The 16,889-nt window shown below is 42.9% G+C and overlaps 1 protein-coding gene across 2 annotated transcripts in view; it reads left to right on the top strand.

The window, feature by feature from the left end:
• Positions 1-16,889, top strand: part of xxylt1 (xyloside xylosyltransferase 1) — a 36,768-nt gene that overhangs the window by 16,397 nt on the left and 3,482 nt on the right. For both annotated transcript variants that reach the window (XM_020049419.2, XM_010871427.3), the window contains one exon: positions 5,051-5,183. In XM_020049419.2, the coding sequence (XP_019904978.2) occupies positions 5,051-5,183 (133 nt within the window). The remainder of the gene's footprint in view (positions 1-5,050; positions 5,184-16,889) is intronic.

Genomic DNA, 16,889 nt, shown 5'->3' with positions numbered 1-16,889 from the left:
GGAGGTCTGACGATGAGTCTGAGGATTTCATTCCAGTACCTAACAGCAGTCAGGGTACTGTTGGCTTAGCACGTAGAGGTCTTCTGCGACCCTACAAGGACATGCCTCCCTACAAGGACCATCACTGACCCACCGCCAAACTGGTCATGCTGGATGATCTTGCTGGCAGCATAACGTTCACCACGGCATCTCCAGACTCTTTCGCATCTGTGAAGAGAACAGGGACCTGCCAATTCTGGTTTTCTCTGGCCAGTGAGCTGCATGGTGCTGGGCTGTGAGCACAGGTCCCACTAAAGGACGTGGGGGCCTTGTGCCACCCTCATGGAGTCTGACAGTTTGGTCGGAAACATGCACACCACTAGCCCGTTGGAGGTCATTTTGTGGGGCTCCCGTCAGTGCTGCTTCTGTTCTTCCTCGCACAAAGGAGCAGATACCGGTCCTGCTGCTGGGTTGATGCCCTTCTACGGCCCTGTCCATCTCTCCTCGTGTAACGGGCCCTTCTGGTATCTCCTCCATGCTCTTGAGACTGTACTGGGAGACACAGAAAACCTTGCGATGGCTATAAATAGTTATTATTCATAGCATATTGTATTTATTCCTTGTTTTTTATTATTTATATTACTGTGTTTGTATCAAACTGATACCATTTCATATGTATGTTTTCAATACTTCTACTGAGACCACATAAGGAAACCGATAACTGTTCATCTACACCGGTGTTACCATCATTTTGCCACATTTACAGAGAGTTAATGAAATGGATCACAATTAGCTGGTGATTGGAAATGAGTGTTCTGGAGGTGAGAGTGGGAGGCCGGTCTTCCAGCTCTGCCTAGTAGTGGAGAATGAGACCACCATTCTGTCTCCGCGTCATGTCCGCTGACCTACATACAGTCTCCTCAGACACAGAGGGATGTTAGTGGTGAACACTTAGTTCCCTCAAAGTAATTGTCCTCCTCATGTATCTACACTGAACAAATTTATAAAAACAACACCTTTTGTTTTTGCCCCCATTTATCATGAGCTGAACTCAATGATCTAAGACTTTCTCTATGTACATGAAAGGCCTATTTCTCTCAAATATTGTTCGGAAATCTGTCTAAATCTGTGTCAGTGAGCACTTCTCCTTTGCCGAGGTAATCCATCCACCTCACAGCTGTGGCATCAAGATGCTGATTAGACAGCATGATTATTGCACAGGTGTGCCTTAGGCTGGCCACAATAAAAGGCCACTCTAAAATGTGCAGTTGTACTGTATTGAGGGGTTCCGGGGGGGTCGAAAGACAAAAGTGTTGCCTTTATAATTTTGTTCAGTGTAGATCTTCATCTGATAAGAGGCATTTTGCTTTTTAAATGAAAAACAGACACCCGCACACAACATTCAGTAATCTGCAGGAGACTAAGGTTCAGGAAGTGAGAGGTGGTCAGTGACTCATCACACATTGTTGGAGTATACAAAACATTTGTAATATTCAAAACGGAAGATGTCCATGGCGTCATGTGTTTTCTTACTCTATCTTAACTGGTCTTACAAGGCCAGCTAGTGAAGTCGTGCTCTTATTTGCAGCTGCTTCTAGTGATGTGGCTACTAATTAACACCCGCTGTTGACATTTATGCCCTGAGGTTGAGATGACCGGATCGCCACAGTGCCCTCTCACTGCCCCTGGCCTGCGGACTTGTTGCTACCCAACCATGCTCATTCCCCACTGCGTCTTTACCTCTGACAGCCAACGAAGCTTCTACCCTGTGTAGAAGCCGTTAAAACGGGGATGGATATGAAGCGTTTTGTCTTGGTTCTCATTCCATTTCCATCCCATGTATGAGTCACTGAAAATTGCACGGCAGATTGCTTGCCTGCAGGGTAGTGAGAGCGGAATGGGACACAGTGTTGGTCTTGGTGATATTGGATTATGTTTTGAAAGGAACTGGTTCAATTGTAATGTACATAGCAACAAGACTCTGCGGGCAGAAGAACAGGAGATCAAAATAACTTGCACATCTGACGGCTTGACGTCAGATATTTTTTTTCCACTAGTACTTTTTAAAGTTATTTGTCCCAGAAGAAATATCCTATTGTCGTCATGACGTTGACTGGTGTAATTGCAAGATATTTTTTGAAAACTTTAATCAGTTTTTCATAGAATCTTAGATGCATTCCAGGACTTAATAGCAGAGTGCAGTAACTATTTAAACCGCGCCACCTTTCGACCAGTGGTCAAAAATCGCAAAATGTCTCTTACATTTTTTGTGATCTGGGCTCCTCAACACTGTTCACTGGTCAACTCCATTGTAGTTGAACTTGCTGGCAGGTACAGGACATCGGACATGACTGATATAATATACTAATCGTTAAAGGGGCACTGTGTAGAATCTTTTGTGCAATCATATCTGAAGATTTAACTTTTTTTAAATGTAGATTGATTTAAAATCAACCTACATGTCGTTGTGTTTTTACTTGACTTGGACAAGCGGGTTAGCGTTATTGTCCACTTCCTACATGATTTTGAGATCAGGAGCTACAATATGTAACCACATACTTAAATGTTTTTAATAATAATACTAAACCTCTGACAACATTCCCCCAAGGGATGACTTAGACAAAGCAGTGCTGTGTAGCCAGTCTGTTCCATCATGGCACGCTAAAGCCTGGTCCGTGGAGGCAGTCATTGCTGGTCAGCATGCTTGGCTGGGTGCCGGAGGTAAGCAATAGTGGTGAATCCCTCTGGTTCTGGGAATTAGTTTCTACGTTCAGGGAAACGAGGCCTGCTGAAATGAATCAGAGTTGACTAAACACAAACGCTCTCTTGTGCTGCACTGTAATGTTACCCTGAGGCCCCAGCCAAAGAGCCTCCAGCTCCTCGGGTGGGGTCAAATGTCACTCTGTAATGACATGCACGATTGACGTCAAAATCACATTTGTTTTAAAGGCCATTCCAGACTGCCCATCAGCGTTACGTGGTGTCATCGTAGCTGTCGTGGATGGTTAAAGTGAGACGGCAATGGGAGAATGAATGTGACTGTGTAGGCCTTTATTATTTATGTGGTTATGTCATAGCTCAACACAATGTTGTATCAGCCAAATGCTCTCTTCCTGTAGTCCCCTGTCAGATGTAGGCCATTTTAAGCCCCCTTAGAACATAGTTAGCTTTCGCCGGTCGGGGGGGATCACTCGCAACCCCTCTCCCTCGCACATTAAGGCATTGTAATATAGGACTTCCTTGTTTAAAAAGCAAGGGAGAAAACAGTTTACTCTCTCTGCTGAGTTAATTTCCGGCTCTTGTTTGGACAGAGACCGGCCCTAAAATATCTCTGTGGTCAAAGCCTCTGTGGGTGCCCTGCACATGCTCAGTCAACCAGCATTGTTCTTGTTTCAACAGGCTTAGTTTAGGCCACTTGTTTTCATTTTTCCATATGCAGCCCCATTGTCTGTGCGATCTGGCCTCTTCAGGCCAGGGCCCAATTGGGTTGGTCTCCTTTGTGTCTTTAACCCTCAGATTGGGACAGAGACACATTTTATTTTAGTGCACACCACTGTCTCACATCAAGTAGCAGAAACTGTTTTTGTCCGTTATTTACTCGTATTGTTTTTGTTTCAAATATGTTTTTTGGGACGGGTCATGAAATCAATAACAGAGTTGTGTCTTTTAATTTTAAATGAAAAACACTTGCATATATGTTGTAAATCTTTATCATGTAAGAAAACAAACAAAACATCAAATTTAAAGTACAGACAGTATAGTATCTATCTGGCTTTGGTGGAAGATACTGGACATTTTAGAATGATTGGCTCCCTTTATAAAGATGATCAAATAAGTTATGTCCGTGAATCATTTGGATCTTATGCTAAAAATATGACGGAAATATAAAATGTCACTGATGTTAAAAGAAATAAACTGTTAAAATAATCAAGAAATACATATGTAAAAAAAAAATTAAAAGTACTTTGTCAACCCTCCCCTTGCCAAGATGGCAACCGAGTCTTCTCTTCTAATGTTTGATGCTGTTGGGAAAGCCAAGCAATAGTTCTCAGATCAACGCCCATTAATACTGCTCTGCTTCCTGAGATAAGCACAATATTGTGTCCATGGCGCAACAGTCCAGCACCTTAAGTATTCCCAAGCCTGTCAATGCCATGCCAACTAGCACAACACAGGAAGGTGCAACAATGAACAGATGAGTCTGTAATTCCTGGTAACTACGGGGAATGGACACAGAAGCAGCAAGCATAGGGTTTTTATCTGAGGTAAAATTATACATGATATACAAAATCTGTTCGTAGGTTATCAACTCAAACATGAATGTTTTATAACCCGCAGTCCCCCTGGGGTCCCCTAACTTCAATTTCTTTATCAGGCCATAATCGCGTATGATCTTCTGTGCAGAAAAGGACACATCAATGCTTTGTTTTGTGGCATGGGGTTGACCAGCGGTCGAGGCCACTGTCTGCGGTTCAGATGTGCTGATGTGGCATCGGTCTGACCTACTCCCCTTTCAGGAGCAAACTCCCCTGTCTTTCACCACTTTCATGTCCAATAAAGAGTGAAGTAAGCATAATTTTTTTTTCTCCAGTTCCAACGATTGGGGAGACAGGTGGAAAAACAATTATGCTCTGTTGGTCAAAACTGTAATTGGTGACTGTCAAAGGTTATGTGTTATTTGCACCCCTCTATTACAGGTTTGGACAACTATGCCGCCAAAACAACCGGATTTCTTCAGGGCATTAGTTTTATAAGGTGTCGGGAAACATTCTAGAGATTTGCTGGACCACACAACAGTGATTTCCTCTTCTCAGTTGTCCAGTGTTAATGTCATCTCAAGCCACTTCTTGTTTTGATAGGGTTGGAAGCCTTTCTGGTCTGTCAGTGGAATAGCTGTGTTCCGAGATGCACTTCTACTGAACTGTTATTTGTTTTTTATGCCCCTTTGCTGTTTTTTTTTATTTTTTTTTATGTGGAGTGATGTAGCTAATACACATTTTAGTCAGGTGGAAACAACTTTTGGTTCGGCGAAGTGTTTCCAAGTAAGGATTTGTTGAACTGGTTGTTTCAGATCTGCAGCGCATTGTGCAGCTGGACCTGGATGTGAAGTACCGGAGCAACATCAGAGAGCTGTTCCTTCAGTTTGAGCGCTTCCCTCCTGGAGCTGTGATCGGCATCGCCCGGGAAATGCAGCCGGTGTACAGGTATGCATAATGCAAAAACGCATGCTCTTGATTGGAGAAGATCCCAGTGTGTGTCACTCAACCATGACAAACATCACAGTACGATTTGAGATGAGAGAGCAGAGCAGAGTGCTTGAAACGCATGTGTTTGGTTCACAGACAGGGCTGGTTGATATGTTCTTGCTGCCAGGTGATGCCGACTTTTTGAAAGCGTGAAATGCTCTCTTGCCACACATTCCCACCGAAGTGGTGGTGACAAGCTGCCAGAAACCGGCTGTCGAGGGCTGTTGAAGTGGAAAGGGTGGGGGGTGTGGGGGGCTGCTATTTTAGTTGGTATTCTCCATGCCTCTGGTTCCTCTCCTCTTTAGGTGAGTTGTTCTTGGGGCTGCTATTTTAGTTGGTCTTCTCCATGCCTCTGGTTCCTCTCTTCTTTAGGTGAGTTGTTCTTGGGGCTGCTATTTTAGGTGGTCTTCTCCATGCCTCTGGTTCCTCCTCTTTAGTTGAGTAGTTCCTGGGGGTGCTATTTTAGGTGGTCTTCTCAATGCCTCTGGTTCTTCCTCTTTAGTTGAGTAGTTCCTGGGGGTGCTATTTTAGGTGGTCTTCTCCATGCCTCTGGTTCCTCCTCTTTCGTTGAGTAGTTCCTGGGGGTGCTATTTTAGGTGGTCTTCTCCATGCCTCTGGTTCCTCTCCTCTTTAGGTGAGTTGTTCTTGGGGCTGCTATTTTAGGTGGTCTTCTCCATGCCTCTGGTTCCTCTCTTCTTTAGGTGAGTTGTTCTTGGGGCTTCTATTTTAGTTGGTCTTCTCCATGCCTCTGGTTCCTCCTCTTTAGTTGAGTAGTTCCTGGGGGTGCTATTTTAGGTGGTCTTCTCCATGCCTCTGGTTCCTCTCCTCTTTAGGTGAGTTGTTCTTGGGGCTGCTATTTTAGGTGGTCTTCTCCATGCCTCTGGTTCCTCTCTTCTTTAGGTGAGTTGTTCTTGGGGCTTCTATTTTAGTTGGTCTTCTCCATGCCTCTGGTTCCTCCTCTTTAGTTGAGTAGTTCCTGGGGGTGCTATTTTAGGTGGTCTTCTCCATGCCTCTGGTTCCTCTTTCGTTGAGTAGTTCCTGGGGGTGCTATTTTAGGTGGTCTTCTCCATGCCTCTGGTTCCTCTCCTCTTAGTTGGGTGGTTCCCGTTGGCTGGTCCTTTACACCGTTTCTGTCTTTGACAGTTTCTTTGGGTAGCAGAAGCAGTGCATTGAAGTGTTGTATTTTTCTATCTTGGAATAGCCTATAGGTATACCACTGAGACCTAACCACATATGTAAGGTCTTCTTCTGAGACTGCTTACTGCAGAGTTCTTCTGTCCCTATTCCCATATTGTAAAGGCATATTAAAATGGTTCCCTTCTATACTTCTGAGAAATAGCTTGGCTCAGGACAGGTTTAAGGTAAAGGTTCCGCTTCATGAACAGACACTGAAATAACTTTCTTTAGATTTACATTAAAACTAGACATTGCTACAGAACGGAAACAGAAGGAAATGTGTCCCTGTGTGTTTTCTTGACACTCTGAAGGTCACAGACTGAAACAACAGGAAACACTCAGCTGAACTGCTCATCAGCGCTGCCTCGTCCCTCTCTGTCTCTCTCTCCATCGGAAGACAGTTCCCATTTCGACATGCTCTCCTCACATCAGCCTGCCTAAGGGCTTAAAACACATGCTTTCTAAAACATTGTAGGCCTTTCAGGGGGAGAAAGCAAAGTTATTTTTTGGTAATTAGAATCTCATGCAAACACGTCATGTGATATCAGGTGTCAAAGCTTTTGTCTATCTGTGGGGACCGACAGGCTTGCCAAAGATAGTTAAAGTTTTCTTGGCAGGTCCCCAACAGTGAAAGTGTCATTTCTGTTATGTTTTGGGAAAACCATTCAATTGTCCATAGTGTTTGAATCTGGGTTACTTTTGAGTTTAGGCATTACTGGTTAGGGTCAGGCAATACGGCTATGTTAAGTTTAGCCGGAAAGGTTTCGTTATTGAGGTTAAGGTTTGGGAAAGTAGGGGATTGTTTTTATGGTCCCTTCACTTGCCCAAAATCTTTTAATATGGTTCTGCCAATGTTTGAGTTAGGGTGACGCAAAAAAGATTTCAGCCATATCTTGTTTCTAAAACCGGCATTGCTCCAAATAAACACTGCTGCCTCCTGCAACAAGTGTATGAAGATTATAACCCATTGCAGAAACGCCTAATTTAATGAAAAAATTACTCATGTTCAAAAGTTTGGGGTCACTCCATGTTTTTAAAGGAAAAGCACTTTTTCGTCCATTAAAATATCATCAAATTGATCAGGAATTCAGTGTAGACATTGTTAATGTTGTAAAGACTATTGTAGCTGGACATGGCAGATTTTTTTATGGATTATCTACATAGGCGTACAGAGGCCCATTATCAGCAACCATCAGTCCTGTGTTCCAATGGCACGTTGTGTTTCCTAATCCAAGTTTATCATTTTAAAAGGCGAAGGGATCATTAGAAAAAACTTTTGCAATTATGTTACCACCGATGAAAGCTGTTGTGCTGATTAAAGAAGCAATAAAACTGTCCTTTAGACTAGTTGAGTATCTGGAGCATTAGTAATTGTGGGTTTGATTGCAGGTCCAGAAACAAATAACTAACTTCTGAAATTCATCAGTCTATTCTTGTTCAGAGAAATGAAGGCGCTTCGACGTGAGAAATTACCAAGAAAATGAAGATCTCATACAGCTTTGTGTACTACTCCCTTCACAGAACAGCGCAAACTGGCTCTAACCAGAATAGAAAGAGGAGTGGGAGGCCCCAGTGCACAACTGAGCAAGATGACATACTTTGGTGTCTAGTTTGAGAAAGAGACTCATCACAGGTCCTCAACTGGCAGCTTCATTAAATAGTACCCACAAAACACCAGTCTCAACGTCAACCGTGAAGAGGCGACTCCAGGTTGCTGGCATAATTGTGTTCAATATATTTCGCACAGATGAGAATTGAATGGAGACTACTTTTTTCTATGAGACTATGTTTCAACTGACAATCAGCTGTTGTAAGCCAGCCAACCATAAACCATTACCTGGGGGGGTATCAATCGAGGACGTTTGACTGAACCAAATTCCACACCTGTCTGAACATTAGCTAATGAACAGGAAAAGGTAGCTCGTAGTCTTCACCTTGTTTACCTACTGGTAGAGCATGTATTCGGGAATAGTATGTTTCTCATGTGAATTTCTTTTTCATTCAACTTCAGGCCAATAGTAAACCTCCCTCGCTCCACATCAGAGGCTAGGGCTGAAGGGAGGCAGTGTGCAAAATGCCCTGGGGCCCAAACACATGCTTTAGTTTAATGGAAGGTAATGCATGTACGCTTGGACCTGTACTCCATAACAGATTAAGCAATATTGTTTTAATGTGATTGAAATATGTTCATTCTTTCTTTCTTCTGGAAGTGATCTGCTGCCAATCTGATAGTGGCCCAGCAGATAAAGGGTGTAAGAGAAGGGAGCATGTTTTTGGAACGGTACCAGAGCGTCTCCATATGTGTGGGTGAAAGTCTGGGCTCCATCATCCTCAGCCATTGTTCCTGGCTGATTGTGACATCGCATTCACCCCCACGAGCGCAAACAGCGCTGGTCCATTAGACTGCAAGCACGGGTCTTCAAAACAGGACATAGGAAGAGGGTGTGTCGTGTGTGTGTGTGTGTGTGTGGGTGTGTGTGTCGTGTGTGTGTGTCGTGTGTGTGTGTCGTGTGTGTGTCGTGTGTGTGTCGTGTGTGTGTCGTGTGTGTCGTGTGTGTGTCGTGTGTGTGTCGTGTGTGTGTCGGGTGTGTGTGTGTCGTGTGTGTGTCGGGTGTGTGTGTGTCGTGTGTGTGTGTCGTGTGTGTGTGTCGTGTGTGTGTGTCGTGTGTGTGTGTGTGTGTCGTGTGTGTGTGTCGTGTGTGTCGTGTGTGTGTGTGTGTCGTGTGTGTGTGTCGTGTGTGTGTGTGTGTCTCTCGTGTGTGTGTGTGTGTGTGTGTCTCTCGTGTGCGAGTCTCGTGTGTGTGTGTGTGTCTCTCGTGTGCGAACCCTAACCCACTTTTAAAGTGACCTATAATGTGAACAATTCAATTGAAAACCAAACTGAAATATTTGAGGGGGGAAATAAAAAATACAAACGTCTTAACCTGGTTGCATAAGTGTGCACACCCTCTTTTAACTGGAGACGTCGCTGTGTTCAGAATTAACCAATCACATCAAACTCATGTTAAATCGAGGTATTTACACACCTTCCATCATTTTACAGTGACTCTGATTAATCACAAATAAAGTTCAGCTGTTCTAGTAGGATTTTCCTGACATTTTCTTAGTTGCACCTCAGATCAAAAGCCATGGTCCGCAGAGAGCTTCCAAAGCATCAGAGGGATCTCATTGTCGAGGAGTCAGGAGAAGGGTACAAAATAATTTCCAAAGCATTAGATATACCATGGAACACAGTGAAGACAGTCATCATCAAGTGGAGAAAATATGGCACAACAGAGACATTACCAAGAACTGGTGGTGGCAGCATCATGCTTTGGGGCTGGTTTTCTTCAGCTTGAACCGGGCCTTAGTCAGGGTGGAGGGAATTATGAACAGTTCCAAATACCAGGCACAAAACTTTCAGGCGTACGATAGAAAGCTGAAGATGAAGAGGAAGTTCACCTTTCAGCACGACAACGACCCAAAGCACACATCCAAATCCACAAATGCATGGCTTCACCAGAAGATTATAATTTTGGAATGGCCCAGCCAGAGCCCAGACCTGAATCCAATTCATCATCTGTGGGGTGATCTGAATCGGGCTGTGTACAGAAGATGTCCTCGCAACCTGACAGATTTGGAGTGCTTTTGCAAAGAAGAGTTGGCAAATATTGCCATGTCAAGATGTGCCATGCTAATAGACTCCTACCCAAAAAGACTGAGTGCTGTAATAAAATCAAAAGTATGAATTTAAGGGTATGCACACTTATGCAACCAGGTTATTGTGAGTTTTTTATTTTTCTCCCTCCCTCACTTTTTTTAAAAGTGGAAAAAGTTCTCATTCTTTTATATCACAAGAAGCTGGCATTTTAACAGGGGTGTGTAGATTTTTGATATCCTCTGTATGTACTGTCAACAAACAAGTCCAGGATGCCGTGTAGATCGTCCAGGGAGGGAGTGTAATTAATGTTTGTGAATGAGTCTATCTTGTCTGAAGGTAATTAAGATGAAGTGAATTTGTCATTGTAGTCTTCCCCTCCTTTCTGGAGACCCTCCCCCATTCTGTTTATATACACATGCTAAGGTGGATGCACACAACCGATGCAGTTTGGAATGTGCCAGTTAAGCATTTAAAAAATGCTTTCTGTCACATGCCCTGAAGAAGAGTCAGTGGGGAGTCTCAGTCAGTAAAGAATACATTTATAATAATGTGTTCTACTGCTGCTTCTTTTCTCTGTACTAAGAACGAATTCCTCTGGTATTAGGAGAACTTCCTCGTCCTAGACCAATAGGAAGTAATTGTCATCAGCTATGAAGGAAATCAATCTTAACTTTGGAGAAATTATTTTCTAAATGATCTCAACTCTTCTTTTTGTGTAAACATGGAAGGCTTATCGTCAGTTAATATATTTTTTACAGATGCTTTATTGGGGTTGCTTCATTTGTTTAGAGAAAGTAAATGTCTCTGACACCTTATCAAAGATGTGTGCCCATATAAGTACTGCTTTTAAATGTATTTGTATGACTTCAGTAACACAGCTCTTTACATGAGTTTATTTGTGACTCACATTGTCTTGAACAGACCTTATAAGCAGTTGTCTATCTTAAGTATTTAGCTGTTTATATTTACTATGTCGGTAACTGCGTCTTTATCACCATTCTTTCCAACCTGTTACAACAGATGTTCATCCTGGAAAACAGCAAATCCAATTTATCTCAGCAAGACTAAGAAAGAAAGTGAAACAAGTCATGTTTTGTTAAAAAAAAAAAATAATAGTATAAGGCTGGGAAAGAATCCAATTCAACCAGACCTGCGTATCATCAATCTTGCACGTGATCTGACATTTTTTTTCTCTTTATATCCACTCACCAGAAGGTTGCGTAGTTAAGATTAATGTTCTTTTTTTTTTGCTAATTTGTTTTACTATTAGCCAAAATTAATGGGCCATACATTTTCATTTAAGAAATTTGGCTTGTTATAAGTTCTATAAAATATGGGTAACTTTTACATCCTGAGCCACTCAACCTCATTACTCAGAGAAAACCTATGTGTTAAGTTGCCAGTGACACAATAGTTAATGGCGAAATGTTTGGTCGCTGAAAATATCTGGGGACACCATCTGCCCTGGTGGATTTAGCACCTAGTGTTGTCACCTATAACCTTTATTTAAATGTGTTAAGCAGTTGCGTCACTTGTATCCTCTTGTCTCCAATTAAATTAATGGCACCTGTCCACACTATAGTCTTGTCTCTATGCAGGATTTTTCCCCAGTAGGATCACCATCTTCCCGGGCCAGAGTAGATGATGCGTTTATATTTCAGGGGAAGCGCTCAGACACAACCCCGGCTTTCTTGGCAGGTCACATAGAGCTCCAGTTTCTCCAAACAGATTCCTATCTCTGCTCCCATTGTTGCTCTGTTGCTGTTGCCACTCGCCGTGAACCAAGGGAAACCTTCCCCCGGACAGACTGGTGTCCGTGTCAATTCACCCACTGTTAGTTCGCAGCTGCTTCTGCAGTTTGCCGTGTCCCACATCAAGAACCTGTACGGTCCCCGTCCCTTTCTGGGGGGTGGGGGGTGGGGGGGGGTGCTTAGGCAGCAGTGTCTGGCTCTCACAATTAAAGACGTGTTTTTCCCAGTCAGGTTGGCATCACAAAGTACAGTTAGTATGAGGGAACTAAAAACAAGCAACGAAGTGATTGACTGTTGTTTTTTTGGCACAGTATATACACTGGGTTTGTGAAACAGAAAGGCCTTTTTTTACTTTGCATAAACAACTGCTAGTTGTCTGTAACTGTAATAACTTTTTTTTAATTCAAAAAGTAAATGTATTGGATTTTACTTTTTACTGAACAGTAGCCAGACCCTAAATGGCTCAGTGGTAACTTCAGTGCTTCACGGTATGGTGGTGCTTGGTGATTTCAGTGACAGGTTTGCAGATACGATTCCAAACAGGGTCTAGTAAGAAGAACTATGAGAACGTATGCAATCATTACTGTAAGGAACTCTGCTGTGTGCTGAATCCCTTGAATGTAATTAAGTGTCCAGCTCCATGAACATCACCAACGGGTTTCCTTCCACACCTTCACAGTCCATCTGGTCTGAATATAAGGAATAATGCGGAGTAAGAGACAGACAGGGGACCAAGTCACAAGTAAGTCTGAACACTTAACCTTCAAGTCTCAAGTCAAGTCCCAAGTAATGATGGGCAAGTCTCAAGTAAGTAAGTTCCACAGCTCAGATCGAGTCAAGTCTCAAGTCCCTCTTTTTTAAGAAAAGTTGTGTTTTTTTGTTGTTGAACTTTTGAATTAGCTAAAAGGAACCTAATATTACTCAGTAGGTTGTCTTTATGTATTCAGATATGTTTTAATAGTAAGCCTATTTAAGGATGGTAAAAACAAAACAAAAATGCTATCCACTTTGGAAGAAAATGTTTGGGAGAGTCCACCATTACGGACACCCATAAGCGGCCTTCTTGGGCAAGGCAGCGCGTTTGCAGGCGAATTCGCGCTGGAACAGTCGACGACCACCGTTTCTTTGAGGGTCGGGCAGCGCGAGCAGACCAAGATATGAGAGGATGGTGCTGAGAAAATCTAAACAACTCCTTAGCGTCATACAACTCAAGTCCAAGTTAGGTCATGAGTCACAGGCATCAAGTCAAAGTCAAGTAGGAAATGGTTTCTCTATTTGCCAGTTCAAGTTTCAAGTCTCAAAATATTTGACTTGAATCCAAGTCATGTGACTCGACTCCACATCTCTGGTAAGAGGTCTTATTAAAAGCCTGTTAGAGAGTAATACCGATTGAGCTCAATTACGTTCCATTTAATACCTTCAAGATGCTTTTGACCAGCATAATGTTTGACTGCATACAATCAATACACCGCTACAGTGCCCATTGTGTGCATGCTGTAATCGTTAGGTTGTTATTCCCGATGACTCTTAAAACACTGTTTACATCACAACTCTTTCAGAGTGTGAGAAATGAAACGTATGTACCTGTTATTATGGCTGTGTGTCATTGATGACACGTCGGCCTACGTGATTTACGGGGAGACTCCTAGAAGATGCAGGCTGTTTGTGGCCATGGGGTTGGTTTTGTGCCCGGGTGTCTTATGAAGGCGTGGATACATAATTGCATGTGTCGTAATAAGGTGCTAGGGGAAGTTTTCTCCTGCCAACTTATCCATTGGCCGTGGCCTTGAGACATGCCCTTTTGGTGTTGTTCTGACATTCTGCAAACCAGGCCTTAAATGCAGGGAACAAGCATCCCCCTCTCTGTAGGAACAGTGTACCCGTTCTCCAACTTGGGGTGTTTAATCTGCTCTGTGAGATCAAGTTATTCCCTGCTCTGAACAATGGACAGGGCAGATTTGGACGGGTAGTGGTACAGGCTGGTGCTGTTGGTCTCTGAAGTTCTCAGCAGCCTGTTAGGGCACTGTGACTTAGCACCTCTTGAGAGCTGTTTGATGAGCCCGGTTAGGAATTCAAGTCCAGATTTAGGGGATCTTGTAGAATGAAACAAGTCTGTACTAGTACACAGTTGGTAGAAGAGAGCCGCTGAGTTGTCACTGCAACAGGCAACTGTTCTTGTTCATGACCATAAAACCGTTAATAAAATACAAAACCTAGATCCTTTGGCCACAAGTTACGTAATTGTCTCCTATACCCATGATCGGAATGCTGATTTCTCTGTTTCCTTTTAGACTTGGTGCTGAAAATAGCTAAGACATATCTGACATGGAGGAAAAGTAAGAGACTCCATTTTCTGGTACACTGGTAATTGTAGAAATGTGTTTGCACATTAACCTCTCCTTTCTAAAGAGTTCCTTCTGGGCTGTGTTATATAAAAATATTATTGGACGGGGTTTCATGAACATTTCACTCGATTGATGTAGTCAGACAGGGACAGAGCAGAGTTTTTGGTGTTCAGTTCCTAGAAAGGAGAATGTTTACTCTACTTTAGGCTACATTACCGTGACGTTAACAGCCTTAGACACTAAGGGGACTTGGAAATGAGCAATTTATCACACTGCAATTTCCAAGTCATATCCACAAAGGATAGGAGTTACTTAAGTGGACAGAAGAGTGTGTGTGTGTGTGTGTGTGTGTTTATGCACACACCCTGTGGACAAGCTAGTCTGCCACTAAAATGTTTTTCAACCCTGAGCACATGCAGTGCTTTCCCTGTTGATGCCCACTCTTCCAGTCCCCGGTTCAGCAGTCGGTACAGGCCTGGGAGGGTTCTTGTGCAGCGCAGGCCGAGTGTTATTTGTCCATCTGTGTCTGTGATTGCTTCCTATTCGACAATGGTCCTGCTGAAGGAATAAAAAGCTGTGTCATGGTTGCCCTGCCCGGTCACACATGGTCGAACTGTGGCTGAGCGCACACAGCCCTTCGCCTGACTTGACAAAAGCGGGATGGGTCATCTAGGGCACCTACTCCTTCTGTCAGAGGAAAGGGGATGTGGACAGACTGGTTGGAGCTTACAGCTGCTATTTATTGGATGGGAATGAAAATATAAAAGGTTGACAAAGGAAAGCAGTAAATCTCACTATACTTGCTGAGCTGCTGGGAGATGAAGCACTAGACTAATTAATTAGCATTTTGTAAATGGGGGACAGTCATAAAATCCACATGCCCTGAGCTTGTATCTACGGGGGCTGCAATTCGATAATGTAACATTTCTGCATGAACATGTTATTTCTGTAGGTTGTGTGTTTGTGTGTGCGTGCATGTGTGTGGACACGTTGGCATATGTAAGTCTGTTGCGTGTGTTAGTCACATCATCCTGTTTGGCGGCTGTGAAAGATCTAGCCACCTTGGCTGCTACCCAGCTAGCACATGAATGCGAGCACTTTGTCATTTCTTAGAAGACCTACAGTTTTGAGGCCCCCTCAGGTTCTCCCAGTTCTTGACTGAGGCACAACATGTGCACTCATGAACAATATGTGGTGGAAATGGCAAGCCAAAATACCATTATTTTCTCTTGTTGACAAGATGTCCAAAGGTAAATGACTATGAATGGCATTTGTCGTAGGGACAAACGGTATGTTTGGAGACTGATATCTGATGCCAGTAGAGAGGCTGATTTGCACTGTTCTTTTAATTCCTTTTTCTTTTTGAAGTAGAAATTCTTCACTTCTTGTCAACGTGTTATTGAGGTTTTATTTTTAATTTTGGTAGAGCTCTGTTATTAATTGCTGTTATTACTATTGCACTTTTTAGATGGCATACAGACAGCCCAATCTGACATCACAAAAACCTTAGCCTAAGGTGTCCACCCATCAATTGCATATAACTCACATACCCAAAACATTTGACCCGATTGAAACAATTTAAAGGAAATTCTACCAAATGCTAATTGAGTGTATGTCATCTTCTGACCCACAGGGAATATGATGAAAGAAGTAAAAGCTGAAATCAATCATTCTATCTACTATTATTCTGACATTTCACATTCTTAAAATATAGCGGTGATCCAAACTGACCTAAAACAGGAACATTTTATTAGAATTAAATGTCAAGGATTGTGAACAATTGAGTTGAAATGTATTTGGCCAAGGTGTGTGTACATTTCCTAACTGTATAATAAATGTTTATCTGATAGTTAGTTATTTTATTACATTTCTTAACAAATGCTATAAATTATTATTAATTTACATTGTTACAACTCTAAGCCTTATCTATCTAATGAAAGAGAATCTTAACAGCTACAACACTAATTGCAATGTTCTTTCAGTTATCTAGCTAGTTTGCTACTATAGTACCATATTTCTATCACAGTTATATTTGTGACTTTGAGTTTTATTCAAACAAACAGCTTGTTCTGTTCCTACTCACTGTAGGACCAAGTCTGCTGGTTCAGCAAAGATCGTGTGGAAGATGTGGAAGATGATTGGTTAGCACGTTGAGCCAATGAGTGCTCTGTCCGGCACACTGTATTCAAATGAAAGCAAACTTTGATGCAGTGTTTTACTCTAGGCTTCCACAAGATTGGTCGGGAGTGTCTGGGAATGAGGGCACACAGGAGAGCAGTCAGTCAGTCCGGTGTACATTTCCACCACACGTCTCTAGGTGCCTTCATGCCCAACAGCCACCCTTACTATGTAATCTGGCCTTATTTAGACATCCCAGCAGATGGATCCCAATCCATATACAACATTTACCAAGACATTTCCTGGCCTTGCAGGCTCAAGCCAATCTGTGTATTTCCAGCAGGAGCTACTGCTTATCAGAGAGATGGGCCGGCTCAGGGAGGTGTATGTGATTCACAGTGTGTGGAGGGCTGTATACCCTTTAATAATGAGTTCATCCCAAGCTCCCCTAACTCGGTCAATACTGCATATGCCATCAAAGGTGAGATGGGTTAGGTGTAGTCATCAGAAAGGGCGCTGTGCTGTCAAAGTGATGGAGAGCTGAAGTCTGACTAGGGGTAACCACAGCTGAGCAAACACACGGTCAGACTACCAAACGGCAGGTCTCACATTCCTCAGTTCGTGTTGGAGAACA

Source organism: Esox lucius, chromosome 8 (assembly GCF_011004845.1).
Source record: "Esox lucius isolate fEsoLuc1 chromosome 8, fEsoLuc1.pri, whole genome shotgun sequence".
NCBI lineage: Eukaryota > Metazoa > Chordata > Actinopteri > Esociformes > Esocidae > Esox > Esox lucius.
This window is presented reverse-complemented; position numbering and strand designations above follow the sequence as displayed.